Raw genomic sequence first — 26,283 nt, 5'->3', positions numbered from 1 at the left:
GGGTGACAGAGTGAGACCTTGTCTCTAAAGAAAGAAAATAAATAAATAAATAAACGAAGATACCCAAAGAAGAGACTCTGTCTCAAAAAAAAAAAAAAGTGTGCTAGAAAACACTGAAGAATAGTGTGAGGCAATGATGTTTAAGAACACACTAGTGTCATTGAAATCACGACTGTGGAAGGGGAAAGCAATACTCACAGGTGTATCACAGAGACTTCCTGGAAGAGGCTGGATTTAAGGATGGATTTTAATGAAATGTTACTTTTGGATTGATCAAGAGGAAAGGAAAGAGCATTTGCATATCAGGTTCAGAAATATAAATCAGAACATAAATTAAAAGGAAATAAAACACATTAAGAGAATAACAAATGATGAAACATGCTCAAAGTGAAACATACAATAACATCAGAGGATCATTTAATATTCACCCAGTAGTCAGTTTATGGGCACTTATTGAGTATAATACATGTGCCTAGCTCATTGCTAGTTGCAGTGAGGAAATATAGGAAGGAGACATTTCTGCATTCAAGAGGCTCAGCTTCTTGGGCAAGAGATGAGAATGACACATGACATTATCTGCCTTACAATGTAAAATAAGTTTGTGTTACATATTTGTTTCTGTGGTACAATCCTATATTTAACAGAGCTCAAAATGGAGAAAGGAACAGAGTAAGAACAATGGCTTCAGGAGAAAATGCAATGATAGAAGCTTTGAAAGAAAGACGACTAGAATTCAGGTAGATACCAAAGAGCAGGGAGGGCATTTCCTGAAATTAGCTGAATGTGATATTTTGCAGCTGTTATTATGAGAGACTACATATATAGGGGATCCTAATTTAATTCTGTTTGGATAGATGAATTCCTTTTGACAAGTTTAGACCAAGTTCATATTTCCCATGGCAATTTTGTTTCTCTTTCATTTTCCTTTAGGTCATAGTAGATGATGATACCTGCCTGTCTGACCTTTGAGGAAGGGGAATTTCTGAAACCTAAGGCTTCCTTGTATTGCTCAATTCAGTGAGAAAGAAGTCACTAATGATAGTAAGCATTCTGTCATTTTTCTAACACTTATTAATTATTAAAACTTGTTAAGTAATAAACTAGTTTATGACAGCAGTTGCTCTATTTTTATTATAATTATTATCATCATTATTACCTTAAAGATGTGTTTTTTAGTAAAATTTGATTGTAAAATTTAAATAATGTCAATAGAATTGAGGAGTATTTTGAACAGAATCTGAAATACAAACATAAACTCAGGCATTCAATTTTAAAAGTATGGAACAACTAACTGTTCACAGCATGCTGGAAAACACTTGGTAGAGGAAGTGAGATTGGGGTCATTGGGAGCGTAGATGGTAAAGGTGTGGCTTCATTATGACTAAAAAAACATTCCATTCTTAAGAAAATTTCATATCCTGGTAAGCAGTTGGTCTTCTAGTAGAAGAGAATTAAAAAAAAAAAAAAGGACACATTGCAGTTGGGAACTCTAAAGCATACCGAGTTACCTCTCTGATTTTATTTAGCCTAAAGTGAAGATATTTCATGATGAAGGTTAGAATTGCTCATGCTAAGCTGAAAGTGATAGAAAGAAATTAGAACTGTCTCTTTCAACCTCTCAGGAGAGCAAAGGGGTTAGTGCAGTGGGGAAGGCTGATGACGTGGCCAAGTTTATGAGCTGATGATGGTGAAAGCCTGATTCTTTCCTTTCATCACAGATTTGACTGGCCAGTAATGCAGGGCAATGGCTGGATTTTCTTTCAAATCAGTGACTTGAGAAATGCTATTATCCCTTGGTTTCCCACCTGTTGACAAACTGCTAAATAATATGGGTGATTGGTTGAAGTGTTACATAAATAAACACATCATTGCTTTGATATGATCATTTGCAAAGCAACAAGAAGACTTTCATACCCTATTTAAAGATATATTTAGGAACAGAATTGAAAAACTACAGGCTTAAGAATCAGAAAGGTCAGGAATGAAATTGTCAATCTACTACTTGTAATCTTGGAGAAAGTGATTTTGCCTCTCTTAGCCTCAAATTTCTGGTCTAAAATTGAGGTTAATAAGCTTAATTACATAGGCTTGTTTAGATACTTACATAAGGTAACCATTGCAAAATTAATCTATTTTGGTGAATGCTCAATAAATGTTAGCTCTCTTCCCTTACTCAACGAAGTATAGGTTATCAAAAATTGGGATTGTGAGTAGAAACTGGAAGTTACTGCCAGCAAGTTCCATTCTAAGAATCCCATGTCATAAAAATGAGAGATGAAAGAGGCTATATTTCAGCTACATTTGTCACTTGTTTTTATTAATCACACACATACACCAAACATTTTTATATTTAATTGAAAGATGAAAAGTTGTAATTAAATGAGAGGAGTAGTACATTTAGAGTCAAGTATGGGTAAAGTTTGTAAGAGCGCAGATAGATGAGTGTTAAGAATCCTATTTACTAAGTGGCTTCACTTCTTGAGCTTTGGGGAAATGGCTCTTTCATAATTTTAAACAGTTTGTGAATTCTCCTTCAAGTCAGGATTGTCAAGGGGAACTGAATATAACCTCTGTCTAATTCCACTCAGTATTTCATTTCTTTTTTGTTTGCAAGGTATTAATTATTAAATGTGCTTCATATTGATAATTATACTGCATCTTATTTATTAATGACTCACTATTAAGCTTAAACTTAATATCTCCAGAGGTTCTCAGGTCTCTACCTTTGCAGGTCATTGCTCTTTTTCTCTTTGCCGGACTGACAGCTGAGAGGGTTTCAAGCTTTGGGGTTTAAGGTAGATAGGTTTTAATGGTGTGATTACCCACGACACAGTTCATTACCACTAATGGAGTTACCCATGCAACCAAAGGGAGAAAAGTGATCCTGCACAATAGTGAACTAATAGGCAATAAATTATTACACCTGAGAAAGGCAATCATACGTAAGAGCAGTAAATGGCCAGTGCCCAAAAGAAAGGTACATATTTTTATTTTGCCTGAAGTGTGTGTCTCTTTTTCAGAAGGACAAAGTTTATTTTGAAAGCAAAAAGAAAAAAAAAATTCCACTTTTTCTTTTGATCAGTGTAGACATGGCAAGAGACACAAAATAATCAAGGCAAAAATTGAATTTACTCTTTATAATACTGCTTTGCATAACCCATTTCCATGTTTGGGCTTCTCTTAAATTGAGAATTATATATGAATCTTTACATTCAAGGTTTCAGGAACATAGATTGCAAATTTATATTATGATGGGATAAAAGTTCACTAGCTTGTTCCACAAAGGGAAAAACATACTCTAACTAGCAAACATTCTTCATACGTTTTTTGATATTTAATTACAACAGCAAAACCTCTTAAACCTGAGGCCTACAATGCTCATATGGCACTTTGGAGACCAGAGCCTTTGGTGCCTTGGTCTCCCCAGTCAGGAATCAATCCCTCAGATTATTCGATCACATTCCACTGAGCAGATAAGCTTTTCTGCCCCTGCACCCTAAAGGCATCTCTGGCAATTGTTTTCCTGTGGTTTACTGCTCCCATAGCTGGCCTATTTTGTAGACTACTTCCAATATCTCCAAAGTAACCCCTTCTGATTTTCACCTCCAGTAACAGAAATTCTTAATGAGCCTTTTCTCATGCACAAGAAAGAAAGCTTCCCTGACGTTCTAATGTTAAGCTGAGATTTTGAAGCTCCCATCCATCCCTGAAATTAGAAAACCCCAAATCTTTCATCCAGGTAATTATACTCTACAGTCTCTCTCTTATGCTTAGCCGGTAAAGCCATCCTCACTCATCCAAGGTAAAACACTATCCTCCATGGTGGTTCCAGTTTGAATATCTTGGGGTCCATTTTGCCTAATTTTTTTTGTTAGGAGAGTAGTAAATGTGCTTGGTCAGAAATGGGAGCACGTCCTCTTTGCATTTTTGTTTAAGAGCCTGAATGTGTGTGTGTGTGTGTCTGTGTGTGTGTGTGTAAGTATATATTTTTAAAAAGCATTTAAATAGTTTTAGATTCACAGAAAAGTTGCTAGATATTACAGAGAGTTCCTGTCTACTCCTTTCCCAGTTTCTCCTATTGTTAATATTTTATGTTACTATGGTGCATTTTTACAACTAACATACATTATTATTAACTCAACTCTATACTTTATTTAGATTTTCCTAATTATTCCCTAATGCCATTTTTCTGTTCAAGGATCTGATCCAGCATACCACACTACATTTAGCTATCAAATCTCCTTTGTTTCCTGTGTGACAGTTTCTCTGGCTTTCCTTGTTTTTGATGACCTTGGCAGTGTTGAGTACTGGACAGGTATTTTGTACACTGTCCTTCAATTTGGATTTATCTAAAGCTTTTCTCATAATTAGACCAGGGTTTTGTATTTTGAGGAGGAAGATCACAGAGGTGAGATGCCATTCTCATCTCACCAGGTCAAGCGCACTTGTTATTGGTATGACATCACTAATAATGTTGACCTTGATCACCTAGCTGAGTTAGTGTTGCCAGGTTTCTCCACTGTAAAGTTACTCTTTCTCCTCTCTTCACTTTCCACACTCTACTCCTTAGAAGCAAATCAATAAGCCAATACACTTAGTCTACAATCAATGAATAAGAGTTAAGATTCAAATCCTTAGCGAGAATATTTACATAGATAATTCAGAATTTTTCTGTAAAGGATATTTGGCACTTCTCCACCCATTTGTTTATTTATTAAATCACTTATTTGTATCAGGATCATTACCTCTTTTATTCATTGCTAAGTCCCTAAGCAATGTCTGCATGTAATGGTTTCTCAATTAATAAATCTTAAAAGAATTAATGTAACCACAAGGTCAGAAGGTACCCAAATGCCCTCTGATAACTTCAATATTAATTCAGCGCAAAAATTCTAGTAGCTCTCTCTTTTTTTTAATCTGTAAAAATGGGAAAGTAATACCTACTTTGTAGAATTGTTTTGGGACAGTGGCCAGTGCAAGCACAGCTCCTGGAACATAGAGAGTGCTCCAGTAATCGTGATTATTCTTATCTCATAGAGATGTTTATTATCCAATTCAGAAGTTCAAGTCAGTGAGAAGCAAAAATTCCCAGTGATTACTGTGGGCTACATGTATAGGTGACCTGCCTTTAAATTATGGAGTCTCAAGCTATAGATTGGTGTATAATTTTCACTTGTAAAATCATAATTTCTTTGCTAATATAAAATTAAATTTAATATTTATAACATTCTGTTGATTTAGCTATATACTTTCTCCACCTTGGTAAAGTTTTGGTCATAGAGCTTTTTGTTCTCTTACAGTTTGCATTCTTCGGGGAATAAAATTGTAAATGGCTTTCCTTTGGTGCTATAATAACCCTTTTTTCTTTATATAGAACGATACAATTATATAGATTCCATAACAGGATTGTGCAGAAATCTTGTTTACTGTATTTAAACAGAAGAATTTTTTGGTACTAATTCTGGTTATGGCTGTGATTTTGCCATTAAGTAATGCTGAAGCTATCAGAGAACATTCGAGTTCCTTCTGACCCTGTTAAGATTCATTAACTGAGCTATCACTACCTGCGGGCATCATTTTAGGTGCTCAAGATTTAGTGGTGAATAAAACAGCTAATAATCCTGCTTTTATGACAATAGAATTTTAAAAAGCATACGTATATGTCTGTATGTATAAAATTTTAAAAGTATATGTGTGTGTGTGTGTGTATGTTGGTAGTAAGTGCTGTGGAGAAATGATAAGAGAAATATGAAATGTGGATGGAGGAAACAAGCATAATTTGCTCTTTCACATTGGAAGGACTCACTAACGGTGTGATACTTAAGAAAAGGCATAGAGGAAGTGAGAGAATAAACCACCCTGATGTCAGAGAGAACATTCCAGACAGAGAAAATAGTAGATGCAAGCACCCTGAGGTGGGAGAATAATCCAAGTATTTAAGGAACAGCAAAGAAATGAATACATATTAGAGCAGACTTTCAGATATGGATATTTAGCATTCATGACCAAACTAAAATTGAGTTAAATTAAATATATTCATTGTTTAAAAGTAATTCATAGTTAAAAGGAAAACTGAAATAGAGATATATTGTCCACAATTACTTTTATCTTCAATGCCATCATTTATTTCCATAAATAAATAACAAAATGAGTGTATTGAAATATATTTGAGTTCCTGGTGAGCAGGCATTCTCATTGCTTATGCTTAGCAAAACAATTTTGCTTTAAGTTGCTACTAATATTTCGTTCAAGAGTCTTAAGCTTGGCTGGGCGCGGTGGCTCACACCTGTAATCCCAGGACTTTGGGAGGCCAAGTCGGGCGACTCATGAGGTCAGGAGTTTGAGACCAGCCTGGCCAACATAGTGAAACTCCGTCTCTACTAAAAATACAAAAAAAAAAAAAAAAATTGGCTGGGTGTGGTGGCAGTCACCTGTTATCCCAGCTACAGGAGGCTGAGGCAGGAGAATCGTTTGAACCCAGGAGGCGGAGGTTGCAGTGAGCTGAGATCGTGCCACTGCACTCCAGCCCAGGCAACAGGGCAAGACTCTGTCTCAAAAAAAGAGTCTTAAGCTTTATAAAGGCTTTTTCTCCCTATAGAACATACACTAAGTGTATATTCCATTTATCTAATATTGTTGGCTGTAGTCTTCTCCTGATACAGTGCATAGATTGACTTGACATACCAGATTAACTGAGATCAAGTTAATTATTAATATGAGAAATGATTGTATAAAAATCATTATGTTCCTAAGATATGTATTCTTTAATATTTATAAAAATTATAAACCTAAACTGTGATATTCATGACCTATTTCTTTCTATATTTGGACTCAATTCAATGCTTTAAAATATTTTTGTTTAAAAAACTTTATAATTTTGTCCCAAAACATCCACGTATAAAAAGTATAATAAACTTAAACATTTTGTCCTTTATCCTCAATTCAGTGTTCACGGAGGCCTGTGTTTTCATTGCAGCAGGCAGTCAGATTTCAACAGTGAGGCAATATTGTTTTGTACCTGTGGTATTTGTAGGAAGACATCTTCAGATGGGTTATGCCTGCTGGGAGCTCAGCTGTCTTCCCTGTAAATTTCAGACACCCCAAGGGGTGTCTTCTTTGTGGATGATAATCACTGTATTTGGATTGGAACAATGTGGCCTTCTTTAGTGCCTGCATGCACACCCGTGTGTGTGTGTGTGTGTGTGTGTGTGTGTGTGTGTGTGTAATTTAATTTTAAATTTAGGTCAATAGTTTGGTTTAGGGAAAGAACACTCTCTGTGTCCCTGGAAATACTGAAAAGCAAATATTTTCAAATGACATTGGGTTGATTGGGCTAGGTTAAAATTAGGTCAATTTATTTTTTAATCCCAAATATTACTTTAAAGATAATTAATACTTTCTCATTAATAGAGTTGCAAGTGTTTTCTAGATCATTTCTAAAAATGAAGACATAGGTTTATGAATTTTGACAAAGAGAAACAGTTGCCTAAAAGTAAACATTTTTCAACAAAATAGTTATTTTTACATCTTTCAAAAATGTAAACATTCTACCATGATATATTTTTGTTATGTGCTGGGTAAATAAATAGGCCCTCAGGGGGAGTGAAAGGCCCTGATTTGTAGCATTCTCTGCTTTCTGTTTTGTGCATACTCCCACTATGGCCAATTACAAATGACCAACAATGTAATACCTGGCTCACAAAATTCCTGAACATTTATTAATAGGCTCTAGTGAGTCCACAAGAGCAGGCTCCAGCACCCGCACCCCTAGAAAGTAGTTATCCTCTTTCTCTGGGAAAATGGCAATACGGGGCCTACTGGTAACTTTTAGAACTGTCTGAATTATCTTCTTTCAACTTATTACTTTTCTGATCTTAGTCGGTTTTCATTAATCTAGCAAGGACAGGGCAGTATCCTTTTGACTGTATGGGAACTGCAAGAAGTAATGGAACAGCTGTGACCTTCGGATTGCCTAATAACTTGCTAAATTAATGGCACCTGGTGTAAGTGCACAGTAGACATAATCTCGATCTCACTCTTTCCCCTAGTTCTTTTCTTGACTTCCACGGAACTTCCTTTCTCTCCAGATCTAAGCTTACAGCATAAACTAAAATTTGGGGGCATAAATGCAATATGTTCTCAAGTTTAATATGCCTTCATTTGCAAAATATACCTTTGATTTTATAGTGGTTTTCATGGAAAGCAAACTACAGTTACGAAATACATTCTTTTTCCAGAACCAGAAGTGTGTGTGTGTGTGTGTGTGTGTGTGTGTGTGTGTGTGTATGAAAACTAAGAGTATACAATGTGTAATAAGGAAACCAGGTGATGATATATGAACAATTTTGAAAGCTTTGGGATAGTGTCAGCACACCTATCCTAGGATTGTGCTCTTTCAACGGGAGAAGGGGGAGGGATAGATTTTTTTTCTCCCTCTTAATAGTTTCAAATAATCGGCACCCTTAAGTCACAACATTTGTAGGTAGCGAGTGGACTCCAAACTTCTATGCTGCCTACTATAAGAAAAGGAGTTTGGAACAATTTTTATGTCTTCTTAACTGTCTTTGAAAGTGTACTGTTACCAAGCAACAAGAAAAAAAATAACTGTTAAAAAGTGGGCAAAGGACATGAACAAACACTTCTCAAAAGAAGGCATACAGGTTGCCAACAAAATGAAAAACAGCTCAACATCACTAATAATTAGGGAAATGCAAGTTAAAACCACAATGAAATACCATTTCACACCAATCAGAATGGCTATTATAAAAAGTCAAAAAATAAAGACATTGACAACCATGACTAGAAAAGGGAACACTTATACACTGTTGGTAGGAATGTAAAATAGTTCAACCCCTTTGGAAAACAGTTCTTTGAGTGATTTCTCAAAGAACTAAAAACAGAACTACCATTTGACCCAGCAATCTGACTGCTAGACATCCACCTAAAAGAAAATGATTTTTTGTTATCTAAAAGACACTTACACTCATATGTTTATCAAAGCACTATTCACAATAGCAAAGTTATGGAGTCAACCTATGCTCCCATCAATGGTGGATTGGATAAAGAAAATGTGGTACATATACACCACGGAGTACTTAAAAAAGAATGAAATCATGTCCTTTGCAATAACATGGCTGGACTGGAGGCCATTATCCTAAGTGAAATAACACAGAAAATCAAATACCACATGTTCTCACTTATAAGTGGGAGCTAAATAGTGGGTACACATGGTCATAAAGATGGAAATAATAGTCAATGGGAACTCCAAAAGGGGGAGTGAATTGAAATAGGGGGATGATAGTTGAAAAACTACCTATTGTGTACTAGGTTCACTATCTGGGTGATGGCCTCACTAGAAGCCCAAACCCTACCCATATAACAAATCTGCACATGTACCCCCTGAATCTATAATACGATTTTAAAAAGGTATTGTTACACTCTCAGTTGGAACTGCTTAATACATCTGATACCTGAAATTAGGACAGATGAATGACAATACTGAAACCAACTTCATTATATAATCACATGACGATGTGACAGAAATTGACATTATTATTTTTAAGGTAAAACAGCAAATGAAAATTTTACATTGAAAGAAATCTTTATTTTCCTTTCTCTTTTGTATTTTTGTGTGGCATTTCTTAAATTCCAAGATTTCTCACTTTAAGAAAAAACTCCATCTTTATCTCCAGCCACCTCTCTATGTTTATACATCTACCTATTATTGAACTATTATCTATGTCTCATCTATGAATCTGTATGTCTATCTATCTATATCTATCTATCTATCTGTCATCCATGCATCCATCTATCATAGTATTCAAAGTAAGTGCAAGAACATGACTGTAGATTGGAAATCTGAAGCATGAAAATAATAATTTCTGTTACATGTGCTTTCAATATCATCTTGGCCATTGATAACATAATAAAAACGTGTTTATTCAGTACTCTTTTTTTCTTTTTCTTTTTCTTTTTTTTTTGCTATGTCTTTTTCCTAGCCTAGAGCCTTATTTTAGCCATTCTCTAAGTTTTCTACTTATTGAGCAGAATGAGAAGTGTATTTGATATATATAGTATCTGGTATTATGAGAATTCATTTAAAGCAAAACAAAGTGAAAAATAGGTTGCATTAAAATATTTTTATTGACAAATTTCTAATTTATGAAGGCAAGAGAGCAATTTTGCATGGTGAACACATTGTTAATTAATTCAGTAAACATGCCAGACCTCAAGTTAGAAAGACCAATAGGAGTAGGAAATTTCCTCTAGAATTTTAACAGGTTGTGGGAAATACAGTAAAAGTATAGATTTTAGTCTTTCACCCAGACCAAGGATGTCAGAATCCCATGAGGTTGAACATGAGCATATGCTTTTAATAAACCTAAAAAAAATCTGTTTTTAGTGATTTTTATTGTATTGCTATGTTTAGAAATTTCTGGCCCATATTGTGTGTGATCCACAGAATAAATCAAATTTACATTAGGGACACCTTTTTTCTCTTTACCTAACAGGCAAATATATTCTCCTCTTAAAAACATTTGTTTTCCTAGCTTGAGGTTTTGCTACAGAAAAGTCCTATCTAACTTCTCCTCTCCAACATTCGCACTTCCCAAACTTCTCCAGTCTTAACTCTAGAGTCACTATTTTAGTTGGGGACACCCAACTAGACAAAAGTAGTTTAGCCCTCAGTCAATTCTGTATTGCTTCTATGGTGAAGCTAAGATCATCTCTTCTTTCTGATTTTGAAATTCTTTTTCTGCTTAATTTAATGAGCCCCTACTCTATAATGCACTAAGCTTGGTACAGGAGGAATATAAAGATAAATATGACATGTGCTTGCATCCCACTGAAGGAGGTTGATGTGATGTAAGTAAGCATAACATAAAACAAAAATCAGGTTTATGATAATAAGCTAAAAGTTTCCAAGTCTCCAAGTCTTCTTTTATGTCCAATAAGATAATTCAAGTCTCCATCCCACACAATCTGAGGAGTCCAGTGCCATTTCTGGTGCTTATGATGATTCCTGCCTGGTGGTGCTTACAATCACCTAGTAAGCGCATTTTTCACTCCACGGTCAGTCCTGGATCCCTTATCACCACTCCCGCCTGTCTCTTCCTGGTTCTCAGGGCTTTACCCCAAGTGTGGACATGTCTCCTTTTCCGAAAGAAGCACAAATATGAGGCTATTGTGTTAGGTAGCAGGCTTTAGAGACAATGGAGGTTCATTATAGTGTAGACACCAACTACACTTGGGTACCAAGTTATTTTGAAATTCCTCACTTAGGTCAGACTGCATATGGAAATTACTCACTCATGATGTATTTCTTTTGGTTCCAGACCCCCAACATACTGCCAGAGTTCATCGTCACACTAACCAAAATCCACTTCCATTTCCATTTCCCAAGTTTTAGAAATAACTTCCCAAGTCACCAGGTAGAATCAAAAGTTAAATATACTTAGTTATGCAGAACAAATTTGCTCCTTTCAATTTCAACCTCTTTTTTCCACACCATCCTGGGAGCAATTCTGGGTACAAGCAATAGACTCTGATAAATATTTTTACAAACCAAACCACATTTTCTCAGTATCAATTGTAACAGTAGCCATTTTTATTTCTTTGCCCATTTCATTATAGAGACATAAACCAATTGCCCTAGGAATGTGTACTTTTTGGAATGCGTCCTACAACATATAACAATGGTCAGGGAGGGAGTGGGGGAGAGACATTCTTTTTGAGGTCAAGGACTATCTTTCTTTACTATATTCCTAAATACTAATATAGTTCCCAATACAAAATTGTCATTTATTATGTTTATAGAATGAATGTTAAAAATATGCGTCTGGCTTTTTTAGCCATGGCATATGAATGCCAAATCATTTGAGAAGTCTAGGAGACATGGAACACCTGTGTGGGCTGAGACAGGATATGTGGTTTTGTGTGGTTGTCCACTTAAGCAGGCAGTTAATTTTTCACATAATCAGTTATTGAATTGGCCATTCACATAATGTTAATGCATTTGAATTTGCAATTAATCTCTATTTTATTTAGAGCATTTTATATCTATCTTCCAATTCTAATGTAACAGTACATGGCCTTGACTTTTTAAGTGGATTTACCACTAAGCACACGTGTGCACACACACACACATTCACGCAAAGGACTGGGGAAATTAGAGAAGTAAAGTCAGACATTTTGGCTTTTCAGAAGACATTTTCTAATGATTAGATAGATCTAATTTCACAGAACTTTTTTTTAAAAACATGGAATATTTAAATTTTGAACTTTCTTTTCTAGATCAAGTGTTGCCAAACTTTTTCTGTAAGGGGTCAGATAGTACATATTATAGGCTTTGTGGATCATACGTTCTCTGTCTCAACTGCTCAGTATACAAATTTGTGGACATGGTTGTGTTCCAAAAAGCTTTATTTAAAAAAACAGGCAATGGGATAAATTTGCTCCATTGGCCATAGTTTGCCAACCTCTAGATCTCTTAATGTGATTTAGATTAATCTCTTGACAAATTATGGGGGCTCTTGCTTTGAACTTTGTCTTTCTTCATGAACTAGTTTTTTCTATTATTTTCCGTCCTTATATATGGTCTTTCAATCTTAAAAAAATTTTTGTGGTTAAGGAAATGCTATTCTAACTTAAGTATCATCTGCATACCTTCTTTCCTCTGTGCTCCTTCTCTTCTTCCACCACTTGTTATTCCCTAATTGCTTCAGGTCTTATTTTCCCATAATCTTCTCAAGCCAGCAACCCTGGTTTTATACTTCTCTCATACCTAGCACAATTAAAGTTCTTTTTAATGCTCATCTAAGTAGATTATATTAGAACAAATCTGGGAAATGCAGAAAAGTAGCAGAAAATATTCAAGATTGATAAATATTTTTCGAATATTTTCTAGGTGCTGGGCTATGAAGGAATGAAAAAATTGCATCCAAACCCATTATTATCAATATATTATCACTTCTTTTTTCTATGTACAGGTTTTAAAAAGGAATTGCGTTCATACCACACATGATCACTTTTTCTTGTCTTTTAAATTCAATTGTATAAATAAAGCATCGTCCCTGTTATTTCATACCTTTTATAAACATGCTTTTGATGATAGCTATTACACTGTAGATGTGTTATACTTACTTATTATTTAATTATTAACATTATCATAATTATTATGACAGCAAACAACTATTTGTGTAAAGTTAAAAAATTATTTGAAGTTATTTAGGATAGATTCTGGATATAAGATTACTGAGTCAAAATGCCATAAATGGTTTCAAGGCAAATGAAACATATTGCCAAATTGGTGTTACAGAAGATTTACCTAATTCATGTTTCTTCAAGGAGTACACACAATCAGAGGTGTGCTGGAGTCTACTCAGATTGGCTCAGGTAAGCATGGCTTCACAATCTAGTGTTTAGTGACGTGTATTTGGTAGCTTGCAATCAGCCATGGTGAGAGTATTTACACAACAGAAATCAGCAAATGCTACAAATAGGTGGTGTTATTTTACTTCCCTCCAGAGAGCAAGTCCTTAAGCATTTATCAGCACAGCTGTGCAGCATAGCTTTGTATCATACCATTGGACGACATAATTTAAAATTTTGGCCAATTTAAAAAATAGTGTATTTAAATATATTTTCCATTTGGTTGATTGCAAGTGGGGTTAAATTTTTTTATATTAACCAGCTGCTTTATTTTAATTAAGTTAATCAATTTATTTATTTATTTATTTATTTTTGAGGCAGGGTTTTGCTCTGTCGCCCAGGCCGGAGCGCAGTGGCACAAACAGAGTACATTGCTGTCTATCTTCTGGACTCAAGTGATCTTCCCTCCTCAGCCTTCTGAGTAGCTGGGACTACAGGTATGTACCACTACACCTAGATAATTTTTTTTTTTAATTGTTTTGTAGAGACGAGGTCTCCCTTTGTTGCCCAGGTGTTGGTCTTGAACTTCTGGGCTCAAGGTATCCTCCTGCCTTGGCCTTCCAAAGTGCTGGAATTACAAGCATGAGCCACTGCACTCGGCCATTTTTATTTATTTTTAAATAGGCTGTCTATGTTCATGCCTGTTTGTCATCAAGAAAGTCTTTGTGTTTTATGAGTAACTGTCCTCATCTCTTTATTGTCCTACCTTTACTATAGTTATTTCTATAAATTTATAATCTACTCTACCAAACATCTGTAACCATACACATTAGGAGGATTCAAACATACACGACTCCATAATGCCTAGCATCATGCTAAATATATAACAAATACTCAATAAATACTTTAAAATTAGGTGATAATATGTATTAAATCTTGGCTCATTCTTGCTCTTGCTTGCATTAATATTTCTTTTATTATAATATGTTTTTAAGAAAATAGCTGAACATCAAATAATTACATTTTGTTTCACAGTTTAATAGTCTGAAAAATTTGATTATTTTCACAGATGCAGAGAGAAATATTAGTTTTATGAGAAATTATTTCTTAAAGGATGAAACATTCCACAAAATATATTTTATCACAGACTATGGGTGAGTACTAAAGTTTTTTGATATTTGATTTATTAAAATCTAGTGACATTTATTCATATAAGAGTAAAAGAATAAGGATATACCTGAAGCAAACAAAACACCACTACTTTTTAAAATCAAATCAAAATGTACGGTAAATGCAATTATGTATATGCTTGTTATGAGTAGGATAGGCACAGAGCTGATGGAGAAAAGAGTGTGGGTTGGGAAGAAATTACCCAAAAGACAGATTATTGGGCATGTGTAGAATGAGAATTTCCAGTCTCACTTGACAATGGTGCTTTTAGACTCAATGCACTTTTTTAGCATCAGCTTGTATAGCCAAAACCTCACTTGGAGCTTTAACCAGGGATTGTAAGTGGAAGAACAGATTAAATTAGAGTCTACCCAGACCTACAGGATAAGTCAAATGCTCAATGCACATACTTGGAAATTGATCCTAAGAGAAGATATTCTTATGTGAGTCCAACTTTAGGTGGAAAACCATGACACTAATACTTGAAAGTAAAATAGCAGAGAGATCTGTGAATGTTGGGATAACTACAGATGGAAGAGGTGAGGATGAAAGGGGTGTAGGGCAGAAATAAGCCACTGAGCTCTCAATGGAATGTCCAAAAGGGAATTCTTTTAAGGTCTAGGAGCACCTCCTAAGGTGCCATAACCATCACTCAGCAATAGTAACTCAACATGCCTTCCCTAGATTATGCCTTGACTAAGGAAATTTTCCCTTGGTTTATTACTCTCACGAATTCTGATGACATTTCACTCTAAACTCACGATTACTCAGTCATTTTTTCTTCTCTGGTTCCTACTTCTGTAGACAGACCACTTACACTTACCTTGAAGTCCTGTTCCTCCGCTACTCCCTATTGTGGTCTCTTTCCTGTTTAGTCAATACCCACGTGTACCAAACACTACAGACAGATCCTCCTTTTTAATTCCACTTTAGTTTTTATATTTCCTTAAAATATAAAAATGTTTTTCATAGAAACTATATAATGTTTAACCTGTCTAGTAATAGTCTATGCCTGAATGTAGTAAAGATTTGTTTGTGTACATGTCCCAATAGCCTTATCTATTACCATTCTACATCTCTTCAATCTTCATTTTAAGTAAAAACACATCCAGCAGATATTGCCTCAACCTTGAGGCATTCTAGGAATAAGACTACTTTTTATGGCTCAGTTTCATTCAAGAATTGTTACTGAGCACCATATTGTATAAGGTCCTGGGGATTTAAATAAGATATTGCTCCTACATATGGAGTGCTTACATGCACTAGAAGAATAAAGAAATAAACAATTTTAACATGATGTGATAAACCCATTGACAGAGGTTCAACTGGCTGTCTAAGCACTTGCTCATTCATTGATTTATTTATATGAAAAAACTTATAGTGGTGTACATTTAAATTTTATTTTCTTGCAAGTTATCTTTCTTTAAAAGAATAAGATTACATAAAAGTTACATTTTTGGTGTATTTATCCATCATTATTTTAAAACAGATATTTTCAAATTGTCAAAACAAATATGATAATTTAGTTACCAAGCATGAACAAGAAATTTCTGTGACTCAAAGAACTGTGGAGGCTAATCAAAAATGCTAAGGATATAAGGAAAACACTATCATTCTATGAAACCAATTACAAATAAATTTGATTTTTCAAAAATAATTTGGTACATGTATAACCAGAGAAATGGTACAGAGAATAGAAACTATCCCTCCAATTCTCCCAGTAAAATGTGTAGAGAAACAATAGCATGTGGATAAACTTTTGTTTTAAACAAAGGAGTGACCTCTATAAGTCTCTTATTATTATGGGTGGTATCCTACCTATGAGTGATTTATAAAGTGGAATTTGTTTGTTTCTCCGAATTCTTTTGAGGATCGATTTGCCTCTAAAAAGTAAATTTTTAAAGAATGCAGAGATATATAGATTCTTATAACTTTTCTCTTGGCATTTTCAACATTAATTTATTATTGACGATGATAGGTATTGTTTTTCATACACTTGAAGAAATGCCTTTTCAGACCTCTCTCTGCAAGTGTCAGAGTAATTCATGTCTTACATAATCAACAGTTATTTACAGTTTCAATTATAAATGATTAAGTGTCCTGTTCCCAAGAGTTTGTTAAACAGTGAAATGACCTCTTGATTTTAGCATTCACACCCAATAATGTGAAGATAATTTTATGCATTTACTTATATTTGGCATGCTGATGTTTTCTTGTGAAAATTATCAAATAGTTTCAACTCTTTGTGACTGCACATACTTTCTTCAAGCCTCATTAAAATATGATTTAAGGTCACAGATATCATCACAAAGATTATTACACAACAATGATACTATATCAAGCAAGCAATCAGGATTCGACTTAATCAGATAGTTTAACATGAACACCTCTTGTTACTTGCTGCCTTATATCCAAACTAGAGTAAATATTGTGACTAGAAGTTTTTTCCTGCATGTATTACCATTTAAAAGAGGGTCATGATTCTGAAAAGTGAAGACGTTCACATGTAGCCTTTATTATTCACATATTCTATCTGACTATTTTGGAAATCAGAAAAAATGGAAAACAGAAGATAAATTGTATATGCACCATCATAGTTTCTTTTTTCTAAAGTAAGGTGTTTTAGACCATTTTATAAAATCATGAAAGTCCTAAATTATAGAAATTATAGAAAGACTAGAAAATTGGAAAAATCCATAGTCTTATTAATAATTAAATATTTCTCTATTTTATTTTTTGAGATGAAATTTTGCTCTTGTTGCCCAGGCTGGAGTGCAATGGTGTGATCTTGGCTCACTGCAACCTCCACCTCCCAGGTTCAAGCGATTCTCCTGCCTCAGTCTCCTAAGTAGCTGGGATTACAGGCGTGCGCCACCACGCCTGGCTAATTTTGTATTTTTAGTAGAGATGGGGTATCTGTATTTCACCATGTTAGTTAGCCAGGCTGGTTTCAAACTCCTGACCTCAGGTGATCCACCTGCCTCGGCCTCTCAAAGTGCTGGGATTACAGGTGTGAGCCGCCACGCCCAGCCAATAATCAAATATTTCAAATATGAATCTTAAAATGTAATTCTTGATTTAAGAATGAAAAAATTTTTTTGTTTCTTGAATTAATAATTTTTCTCCCACTAACACATAATAATTATTTTCATTTTGTTTTTAAACTTTTATGTAAAATATAACATATATACAATAAAGTAAACAAAAATTATGTGAATTATTACGAAGTAAATATGCCTGGGTATCCAGTGCCAAGACCAAGAAATAGATCATTATCAACACTCAGAAGACTGCCTCAAGATCCACCAAATCAGTATTCCTTCCCTCTGTCCAAGATATAACCACTGTTCTGACTTCTCAAATTGCAATATAATTTTGTCTGTGTTTGCATTTTATGTTAACATAATCATATAGTACTCTTCGTGTTTGGCTTCCTTGCCTCAATATTACATGTAGGAGATTAACCCACGTTGTTCTGATGTACCCAGAGGCCACTCATTTTCACTGTTTTATAGTATCCCAATATATGACTGAAACAATCAGTGAAAATTCTAGGCCATTATCTCTTCAAGTATTACTTCTGCCCTGTTATCTCCCTTTTCTCCAATTACACATATAATAGACCCTTTTACCTCTTTACTATATCCTGCATGTCTTCTATACTCTTTTCTATATGTTCTATTCATTTGTCCCTCCATGCTTTAGGTTGCTTATTTTCTTCTCACTTATCTTCTAGTTTACCAATTTGTTCTTTAGTCGTGTCTAATTTGCTGTTGAATCTATCCATTGAGTTTTCTTTTTTGACTAGTGTACCTTTTAGTTAGAATTCCTAAATTTTTTTGTAGTGTCTAGTTTTCTGACAAAATTCTTAATCCTGTCATTTATTTTTTTTGAGCTTAGGCAGCATATTTCTTTTGAATTCTTTTTTTCTTATCTGGATTCACTGAGGATCTGTTTCTACTATTTATTGCTTATTTTGTTAATTTATCAAAAGTGATCAAGTGAATTTATCACTTCATGTGTTTATTTCTTTGTAATTGAGTGTTGTATATTAGCTTTTAAGATTAGTACAAATAGTTTGAGTCTTAAGATACAATTATTTTTATTCAGAGAAGATTTGCCTTGGCATCTGGTAGGCAGATAAAAATTCTAGCAATCTTACATCATTTAAATACATTTATTTCATTTTTAGGTGGATTCCTCTGGGAGAAAAGAGGATCTAAATGCCAGGCTCACCCCTCACATTCTATTCAACTGCGCAGGATAGAATGATGTAAGTGCTTCAGAATGATGCGATTGCTGTGAATCCAAAATCTCTCATATAATGTTGGTCAAACGTATAACTGTCTTAGCCACTCTAGGTTTTCTCCTTATCCTCTAGATCTTTGCCCTAAAATTCATGACTGCTTTCCTAGCTCTTTGAGATCTTCAACAGATTAAAAGAAAAATTGTTTAGCCCCAAATTTTCTGGCTCTTCTTAAGAGTTAATACAAGTTACTTGATATGCTTTTACTGAAATCAGAATCTGTATTTTTGTAACAGTAATATCTATAAATGAGGCAGAATTTTATATTATAAATTTATAACACACAGATGTTTAATAACAAGGAAACACTAATAGATTGATATTAAAAACTATTAAAGTAAACATTGACAATGTTTTGGAAAAGGCTGTTTTTCCATTTATCTGTATACTTTGAGGTACTGTAGAATAACAATTGAGAAGTTGGGCTCTGGATCATATTTTCTGGATTCAAATCTTACACGTGCAACTCACTAGTTTTTGTGACCTCAAGCATGTAATTTAACCTATTTAGACTTCACTTTCTTCATCTGTGAAATGGCGATAATAAATGTTTTTACTTCAAGGTTTGCTTGGGTGATAAATCAAATAATTAATTAAAAGCACTTACACTGATTCCTGCATTTATCCAACATGATAAAGTGTTAAATATTATTATTACAGTCTATAATGTATTATTATTATACATTAAAAATTAGTAGATAATTTTGTAATGTATTGTTACATTGACTTCTTTCTATAATTATTATTTAATTAGTAAACAGATCGTGGTTATTGAACAGAGAAAATGATCATTCAATGATAATATCCAATTGAATGGGATGGGAACGTGTAATAGTTTTTGGAATTGTGGCATATTCATATCTCATATAATGCCATTCAAATTTGTAAATTACTCTCTAAGCCACTTGATTCAAGTCAGTGTACTTGGCAACTGGGTGGTTTCTATGTCTTCTGTATAGCCAAACTAATATGTGATAATCCTGAGGAACTTCTTGTCAATTTACTTGTAAATCTTACTTATTTCTAATAGCGAGGGTTTACTTGTGAGATTTATCTTCTATGCATAGAATATAATACAATTTACACTAACTTGAATTTTTCACATGTTAAATTGCAGATGATATTATCCTTGCCTGCTAATTTACTTGGGTCCTAGACTAGTAACCTATCTCAGACTCATGTCTCTGAGACCAGTGTATTGTTTATCTTCTCATCTGATCACTGGTTACTTTTGCAGCAAGATTATTGAGTTAGCTAAGGCATGGCTCCTTAGGCAACAACACAAGCATGATTTAGAGGTCATCATTTCTAAAAACGACTGTGTACGCGCAAAGAAGGAAATGTCAAGTCCCCCAAATTTCTCTCTTGCAAGAAATAAATAGATAAAAACCTTCATTCCATTCTATTTATTTAATTTAGTAATGAAAATATTGTGCTTATATACCACTTACACTCTCCAGAGTTCTTAGAAATCTTGTTTATGCTAACTTTGGGGACAAAAGAAGAACAATGGGAAGTGTACACAAAACTAGTCGATATTAAATGCATTATTGCTATTCTTAAATTAATGCATCTTTGTTTCACTTTCCTAATTTGCAAAATAGAGAGAGAATGACGTTTGCTTCAAGTTACTTTCTAGCTCCAAACTTTAATAATTTAAAAACCTCCATTCTTGAAGACTAAATTCTACTTAGCATCAAGAAATTGACAGTTATAGTTATCTAGATAGTTCTTCTCACTATTAACTATATCATATTTAATAATTATCAATGAGAGTAACCACCATTTTCTCAAAAATGAGTTTTACAAGCTATTCTTTGCTAACTAAGAAAATTATAAGTACACAGGATACCACTTAACACCTGTTTTGAGGGATGATCTTGCAATTTCATGGAAAGCAACAAGCTTTTGCACTGGAGCTTTTCTTTGCACTGGCACTTTTCAAGTGTGGGGTCATGGGGGAGGAATCTCTGCTCCATCAGTTTTCTTGGCACATCAAGAAAAGTGTGTCTTTCTTACCATTTGTTACTTCCTGGGCCTTTGGACCACAGAGCTCCATGTCCACTGACATACATGTTGTTTTCCCCCAAGATTTCAAATGCTATTCTTTCTGTAGGTCTTAGAAATTCATTTTGCTTTCTTTCCTCTATAAAATTGCCATGACTCACTGTGTACCTAGAGAATCCCTCCTTCACAACTCTGTCTAATAAGTGGAATGCAATCATTCTTCAGAGTAATCATTTATTTATTCACTCATTTATTTTCCTGTTCAACTTACAACTTACCTCTTTAAATTCTTTTGAGTGACTTGCTCTCTCACTATACTCTAGTTAAACTGACTTCTGTTTGGTACTTCAGACATGCCATGATTTTTTTCACCTTGAAATGATCGCGTGCACTGTCCCGTCAGTCTGGACTGCTCTTCTCTTCTGCCTTCCGCTGTTCAAGGCTGGCTCCTTCTCATCTTAAATGCTGCATTCTCAGAGGGGGCTTCTTTAAGCATCTTATGCAGCTGAGTTTATGTCTTTGTCTGCCACAAGTTGGGCTTTCTGTATATTTTTAACTTTCTGGTAGAATCCTATCAGTTCATGAGCAGAAGACCTACCAAGTTGGTATCGAATACTTAAGCACTCATTCAAGGAAACAGGGTCAGTCTGTCTGATTTACTCCCAAGCCTCTGAAGTCATCACGTGAACAATGTTCCAAGAAGTCATCATCTGTTCACTTAAAGCCCTGGCAGGGATCTTCGTGATTGTACATAGTTTGGTCTTTTCTCTCTTTCTCTCTTCAGTGACTTTGACCTCTCTATCCTTCTTTTCCAAAATCAACTTCATTAGCTTTAGGAGAATGGTAGATGTCTTAATCAGCTTGTGCTTCCATAACAAAATACTACAGACAGGGTGGCTTAAACAACAGACATTTATTTCTCATAGTTCTGTAGGCTAGAAAGTCCAAGATCAAGGTGCTGGCAGATTTGGTCCTTGTATAGGGCCCTCTTCCTGGCTTGCAGATGGCTGCCTTCTTACTATGTCCTCATGCAATTAAAACAGGAAACTTTAGTGTCTCTTTCTCTTCTTATGAGGACACTAATATCACAGTGCTCCATCCTCATGACCTCATCTAATTCTGATTACCTCCCAAAGGCCTCTTCTTCTAATGCCATTACATTGGGCATTAAGACTTCAACATATGAATTTTGGGGAGACACAAACTGTGTTAGTCCATTTTGTGCTGCTAGAACAGAATACCACAGACTGGGTAATTTATAATGAACAGAAATGTATTGGCTCACAGTTCCAAAGGTTGAGAAGTCCCAGATCAAGGGGCTAGAATCTTGAAAAGGCCTTCTTGCTGCATCATGTCATGGTAGATGGTGAGAAGGTAAGAAAGGATGAGAGAGAATGAGAGAGAGAGAGAAGGGGACCAAAATCCCCTTTTTATAACATATCCACTCTTGCAATAACAACATTAATTCATTCATGAGGACACCACCGTTATGGCCTAATTAACTCTCAGTAGGCCTCACCTCATTGTTGCATTGGGGATTAGGTTTCCAACACACTTTTGGAAGCTATATTCAAACCATAGCACAGACATTTAGTTTATAACAGTAGGCTTCCTTTGTTATTCCTGCAGCTTGTGCCTGCCTTCAAAGATGTTCACTATGGCCACAACAACAACTTTTGTCAATTGAACCTGGTTACCATTTCTGCTATCTTTAATCACTTTTTGGACATCGTTTTAGAGCAAAGTTTATAACCATGACATATATGTGGAGAATTTATTTTCCTTTCCTTCTGATATATCTTTAAACATTTTATTCCTACAGCTCTCTCATGATATTTCTTATATCTTTTCATGTAGAGACATTTTTGGCACATTGCAGTCCCTAGGACAGAGAGGAAAAGGTGCTTTCTTTTTCATATCAGCTATCAGTCTTCTAAGCATCTCAATGACCTATTCTAATCAAGGCTGAAAAGTGTCTCCCTGGGACAGGTCCAGAATTCCCTGTATTTTTGTGCCTCCTGAGTTTCCCCAAGTAGCTGGATAGCATACATTGTTCTGCCCATTCTATTAGATGAGCCTGCTTCTTTTATGGCATGCCCAAACACTTTAGGGAGGGATGTCAGAATGTAAGACTTCGGCCACTTTTATACATTTTTTTCTCCTTATTTCTATAGGTAGAGGCTCAATTTTTTAAAGAAAAATCAGTATCTGAGTTTGTGTTTAAATGTCACTTTCTAGACATCCCTCTCTCACAAAAGCTCCCTGGAAACTGCAGAGGAATCACCATCTTCAGCAAGCTTTATCAAGAATGCATTCATGAGATTCCCACTTTAAACATCCAGCCAAGCACTTTTATGTCTGTCACAGAGGCTTTAAAGGAGAGGCTGGAGAGTTCTCATTTTCAGCACCATCTCAGCTGTCGGTATTTCCCAAACCTGCACTGATGTCTGAGAATCCACATCAAAACTTTTGCATTTGTCCTCAAAGAATGTCACAACTATTATTCTAAAATGCTCATTGCATCTATTTCTAGGGATGGTAATGATGACTCTGTACGGACCAAGATAGGATTAATAACAATGCAGAGTTGAACTCAATTATCAAGCTCTGGATATTTAATTGTCTTATTGAGAAAACCTGAAACTGGAGGGGCATAAAAACATGAAACTCTTTTACTTTTTTTCTCCTTGTCACCCTTTAATGAGATTTATGGGAGACTTAAAACTTTCCTGTCACTTTTGTATTGAAAAAAGTCCAGTCTGGCCTAGATTAGTTTAGAATTTCAGTTTCATTTTTTATCTAAAACTCTTTTTTTTTTTTTTTTTTTTTTTTTTTTAAGATGGAGTCTTGCTCTGTCACCTAGGCTGCAGTGCAGTGGTGCAATCATGGCTCACTGCAGCCTCAACCTCCTGGGCTCAAGCAATCTTCCTGCTTCAGCCTCCCAAGTAGCTGGAACTACAGGCATTTGCCACCATAACCAGCTAATTTGTTTTTTTGTAGAGATGGTGTCTTGCTATATTCCCCATGCTTGTCTGAAACTCCTGGTCTTAAGCAGTTTTCCCACCTCAGCCTCCCAAAGTGCTGGGACTACAAGCACGAGCCACCATGCCTAGCCTCTTGTCTAAAACTCTTATCCTTCCCTCACTGATAAGCCTTGAATTGTGTGTGGAGGTAAAGATGTTCGTAGATTTATCAAAATAACAAAACAAAAACAAAAATAAAAACTGCCCAGTTAAATTTGAATTTCAGATAAACAACATTTTTTTTTAGTGTAAGTATACTCCAAATCGTGCCTGTAGCATACTTTAAATTTTTTTGTTTGTGTATCTGAAATTCGAATTTAATGGGTCACCTTGTATTTCCTTTGGTAACCTATTCTATTATTATAGCCTCTGGATCCTCTGGGGTCTTTGGTGGGTGGTGGTGAAAATAAATGAGTATCTTTTGTGTAACTGAGCACAAGATTATAAACAATTCCTTCTTCATTGTTTCTCAGGGTTCTGCTGGGTTGCCCTGAGTCACCGATTTGCTACAAATATTTGAGCCTCAGGCTTCTGTTGGCCTGGAAACTTAAATACTTGATGAATCAGAGGAAACTTCAGGATAACTGGGTCCAGGATTTCTGGGACAGTCTCTTTTCTTACGTGAAAACATTCAGAGATGTTCTTTAAAATAATATCGGCCAATATTGTTAAGAAAACTACACATTTGCATGTTAATATTAATTTTATTTTTAATCATGTGATGAATAATTAAATCTCGAAATCACTTTTGGACTACTGACAATTCTATTATCAAAACACTTGAATGAGCTGATGATGCTTGTAATTTTAAATGAAGCCAGCACCTGAAGGCCTCAGATAAAATCTGTATTTCTTCACTCTGTCAAATGATGGGTCGTATACCAAAGTCACAAAGACATTTTTCTGAGTCCAGAAATAAAATATTCTTCATCACATTGATTTCTGGTGCTGCTTATTTTGCACTTTTGAACTTGTAATTTAAATAGTTATCACATGTACAGATACATACAGAGGTATGCTATATATATAAAATGCATATAAAATATTCCTATTTTTTGAGGCATTTTAACAAACACAAACAAAGACAAAGACAATATCATCTCTCTACCAACAGTGAATGGGCTTTCCCTGTAACTGGACATACTGGTGTTCAGATATTTAAAATAGGGTTTAATGTTAGATTGTTAATACTTCAACTGGGATTTGAAATACAGATGCATATGAGATGGATTCCTTATGACCTACCTACCAAGTTGAGCTCAGATTTTTTTTGGTTATTGTTTTTGTTGCCATGGGAAGGGTACAATGGTAGGATGAAATCAGGGAGATAAATTGATATACAGATGAAGCTTGGGCCATGTAATAATAACTAAGTACCTATGATATAGAGTTGTTTCAACTAAATAAGTTTGAATATATTACAACACTTTGGAGAATGTTAACTATTATAGCCAAACATAATTATTTCATGTTTTACAATTCTGTTTCTCTCTATTTTAATATAAATATTGACCTAATAATCTGTGCATGGCAGGAATTCTTATTTTAAAAATTTGCAAAGATTTAAGGGGACTTTCTAAAAAGTTCTTGGAAGCCTTATGGTTCTAATTATGCCCACTGAATAGAACGCAATTTTCTAAAAATTTTCTTTGGAGCAATGCAGATTTTAGTGAATAATATGTTTTAGTGAAAAGTTTGAAGATTTTTTATTGAGAAACAATATTACAAATTAATTAAAACATATTCCTGGGCACCCTTAAATAAATATAGTGGAATAAAGTACAAGATAAAAATCTACTTAAACACGTAATTAGCTTGGCTAATCTTTCTTCTCCCTATTCTTTCTTCTCCCTATTCTTTCCTTCCTAATTGTTATAATATTGACGATGTTATTTTTTCATAGATTTCTATTAAAGATTTTTTTCCCATATCATAGAGATAATGGTCACAGATGTTAGTAGTTCCTGATTCCTTATCTCTCCAAACTTTACCTTGATATTGTGAATAAATTTCACAGAATTAATTTCAGAATAAAAAGGGAAAAACCATAATTTCTGGTCATGTTTATGCCTGTGTGTGGTTTGTAATCCCATAAGTTGTCAAACTTTGTGTTCAGTTTACAGATTTTGAATACAAATTAGAAAATTACACATACTGTATGATTTTTAGTTCTGTGACTTATAATTGATACACATTCAAGTGTTGGTGGATATATATAAGTATATAATAAGTAAATATATATGTGTGTGTTTATGTACATTTTAAAAACATAGAACCATAAGACTAGATTTCTATTTTACTCATGATGTCATATCTCAGTGGTAACAGTAAGATGTAGTTTATAGACAAGGTATTTTATATATAAGATCATTTGAATTGTGAAGAAATAATCCCTTTTTTGAAAAA

The 26,283-nt window shown here is 34.6% G+C and overlaps 1 protein-coding gene across 6 annotated transcripts in view; it reads left to right on the top strand.

Annotated features, from left to right (window-relative positions):
- SLC7A11 (solute carrier family 7 member 11) overlaps positions 1-26,283 on the top strand; it is a 143,541-nt gene that overhangs the window by 13,151 nt on the left and 104,107 nt on the right. For 2 of the 6 annotated variants that reach the window (XM_063809007.1, XM_063809005.1), the window contains 4 exons: positions 931-1,041; positions 13,749-13,868; positions 14,441-14,525; positions 18,734-18,814. In XM_063809007.1, coding sequence (XP_063665077.1) covers positions 18,765-18,814 — 50 coding nt within the window. In that variant the 5' untranslated portion in view covers positions 931-1,041; positions 13,749-13,868; positions 14,441-14,525; positions 18,734-18,764. Of the gene's footprint in view, positions 1-930; positions 1,042-13,347; positions 13,396-13,748; positions 13,869-14,440; positions 14,526-18,733; positions 18,815-26,283 lie in introns of all 6 variants that reach the window. The other 4 variants (XM_063809006.1, XM_063809008.1, XM_063809004.1 and 1 more) reach the window with 3 other exon arrangements.

Source organism: Pan troglodytes, chromosome 3, assembly GCF_028858775.2.
Source record: "Pan troglodytes isolate AG18354 chromosome 3, NHGRI_mPanTro3-v2.0_pri, whole genome shotgun sequence".
NCBI classification, from domain to species: Eukaryota; Metazoa; Chordata; class Mammalia; order Primates; family Hominidae; genus Pan; species Pan troglodytes.
Note: the sequence above shows the minus strand (reverse complement) of the source record. Positions and strands in the feature narration are given on the sequence as shown.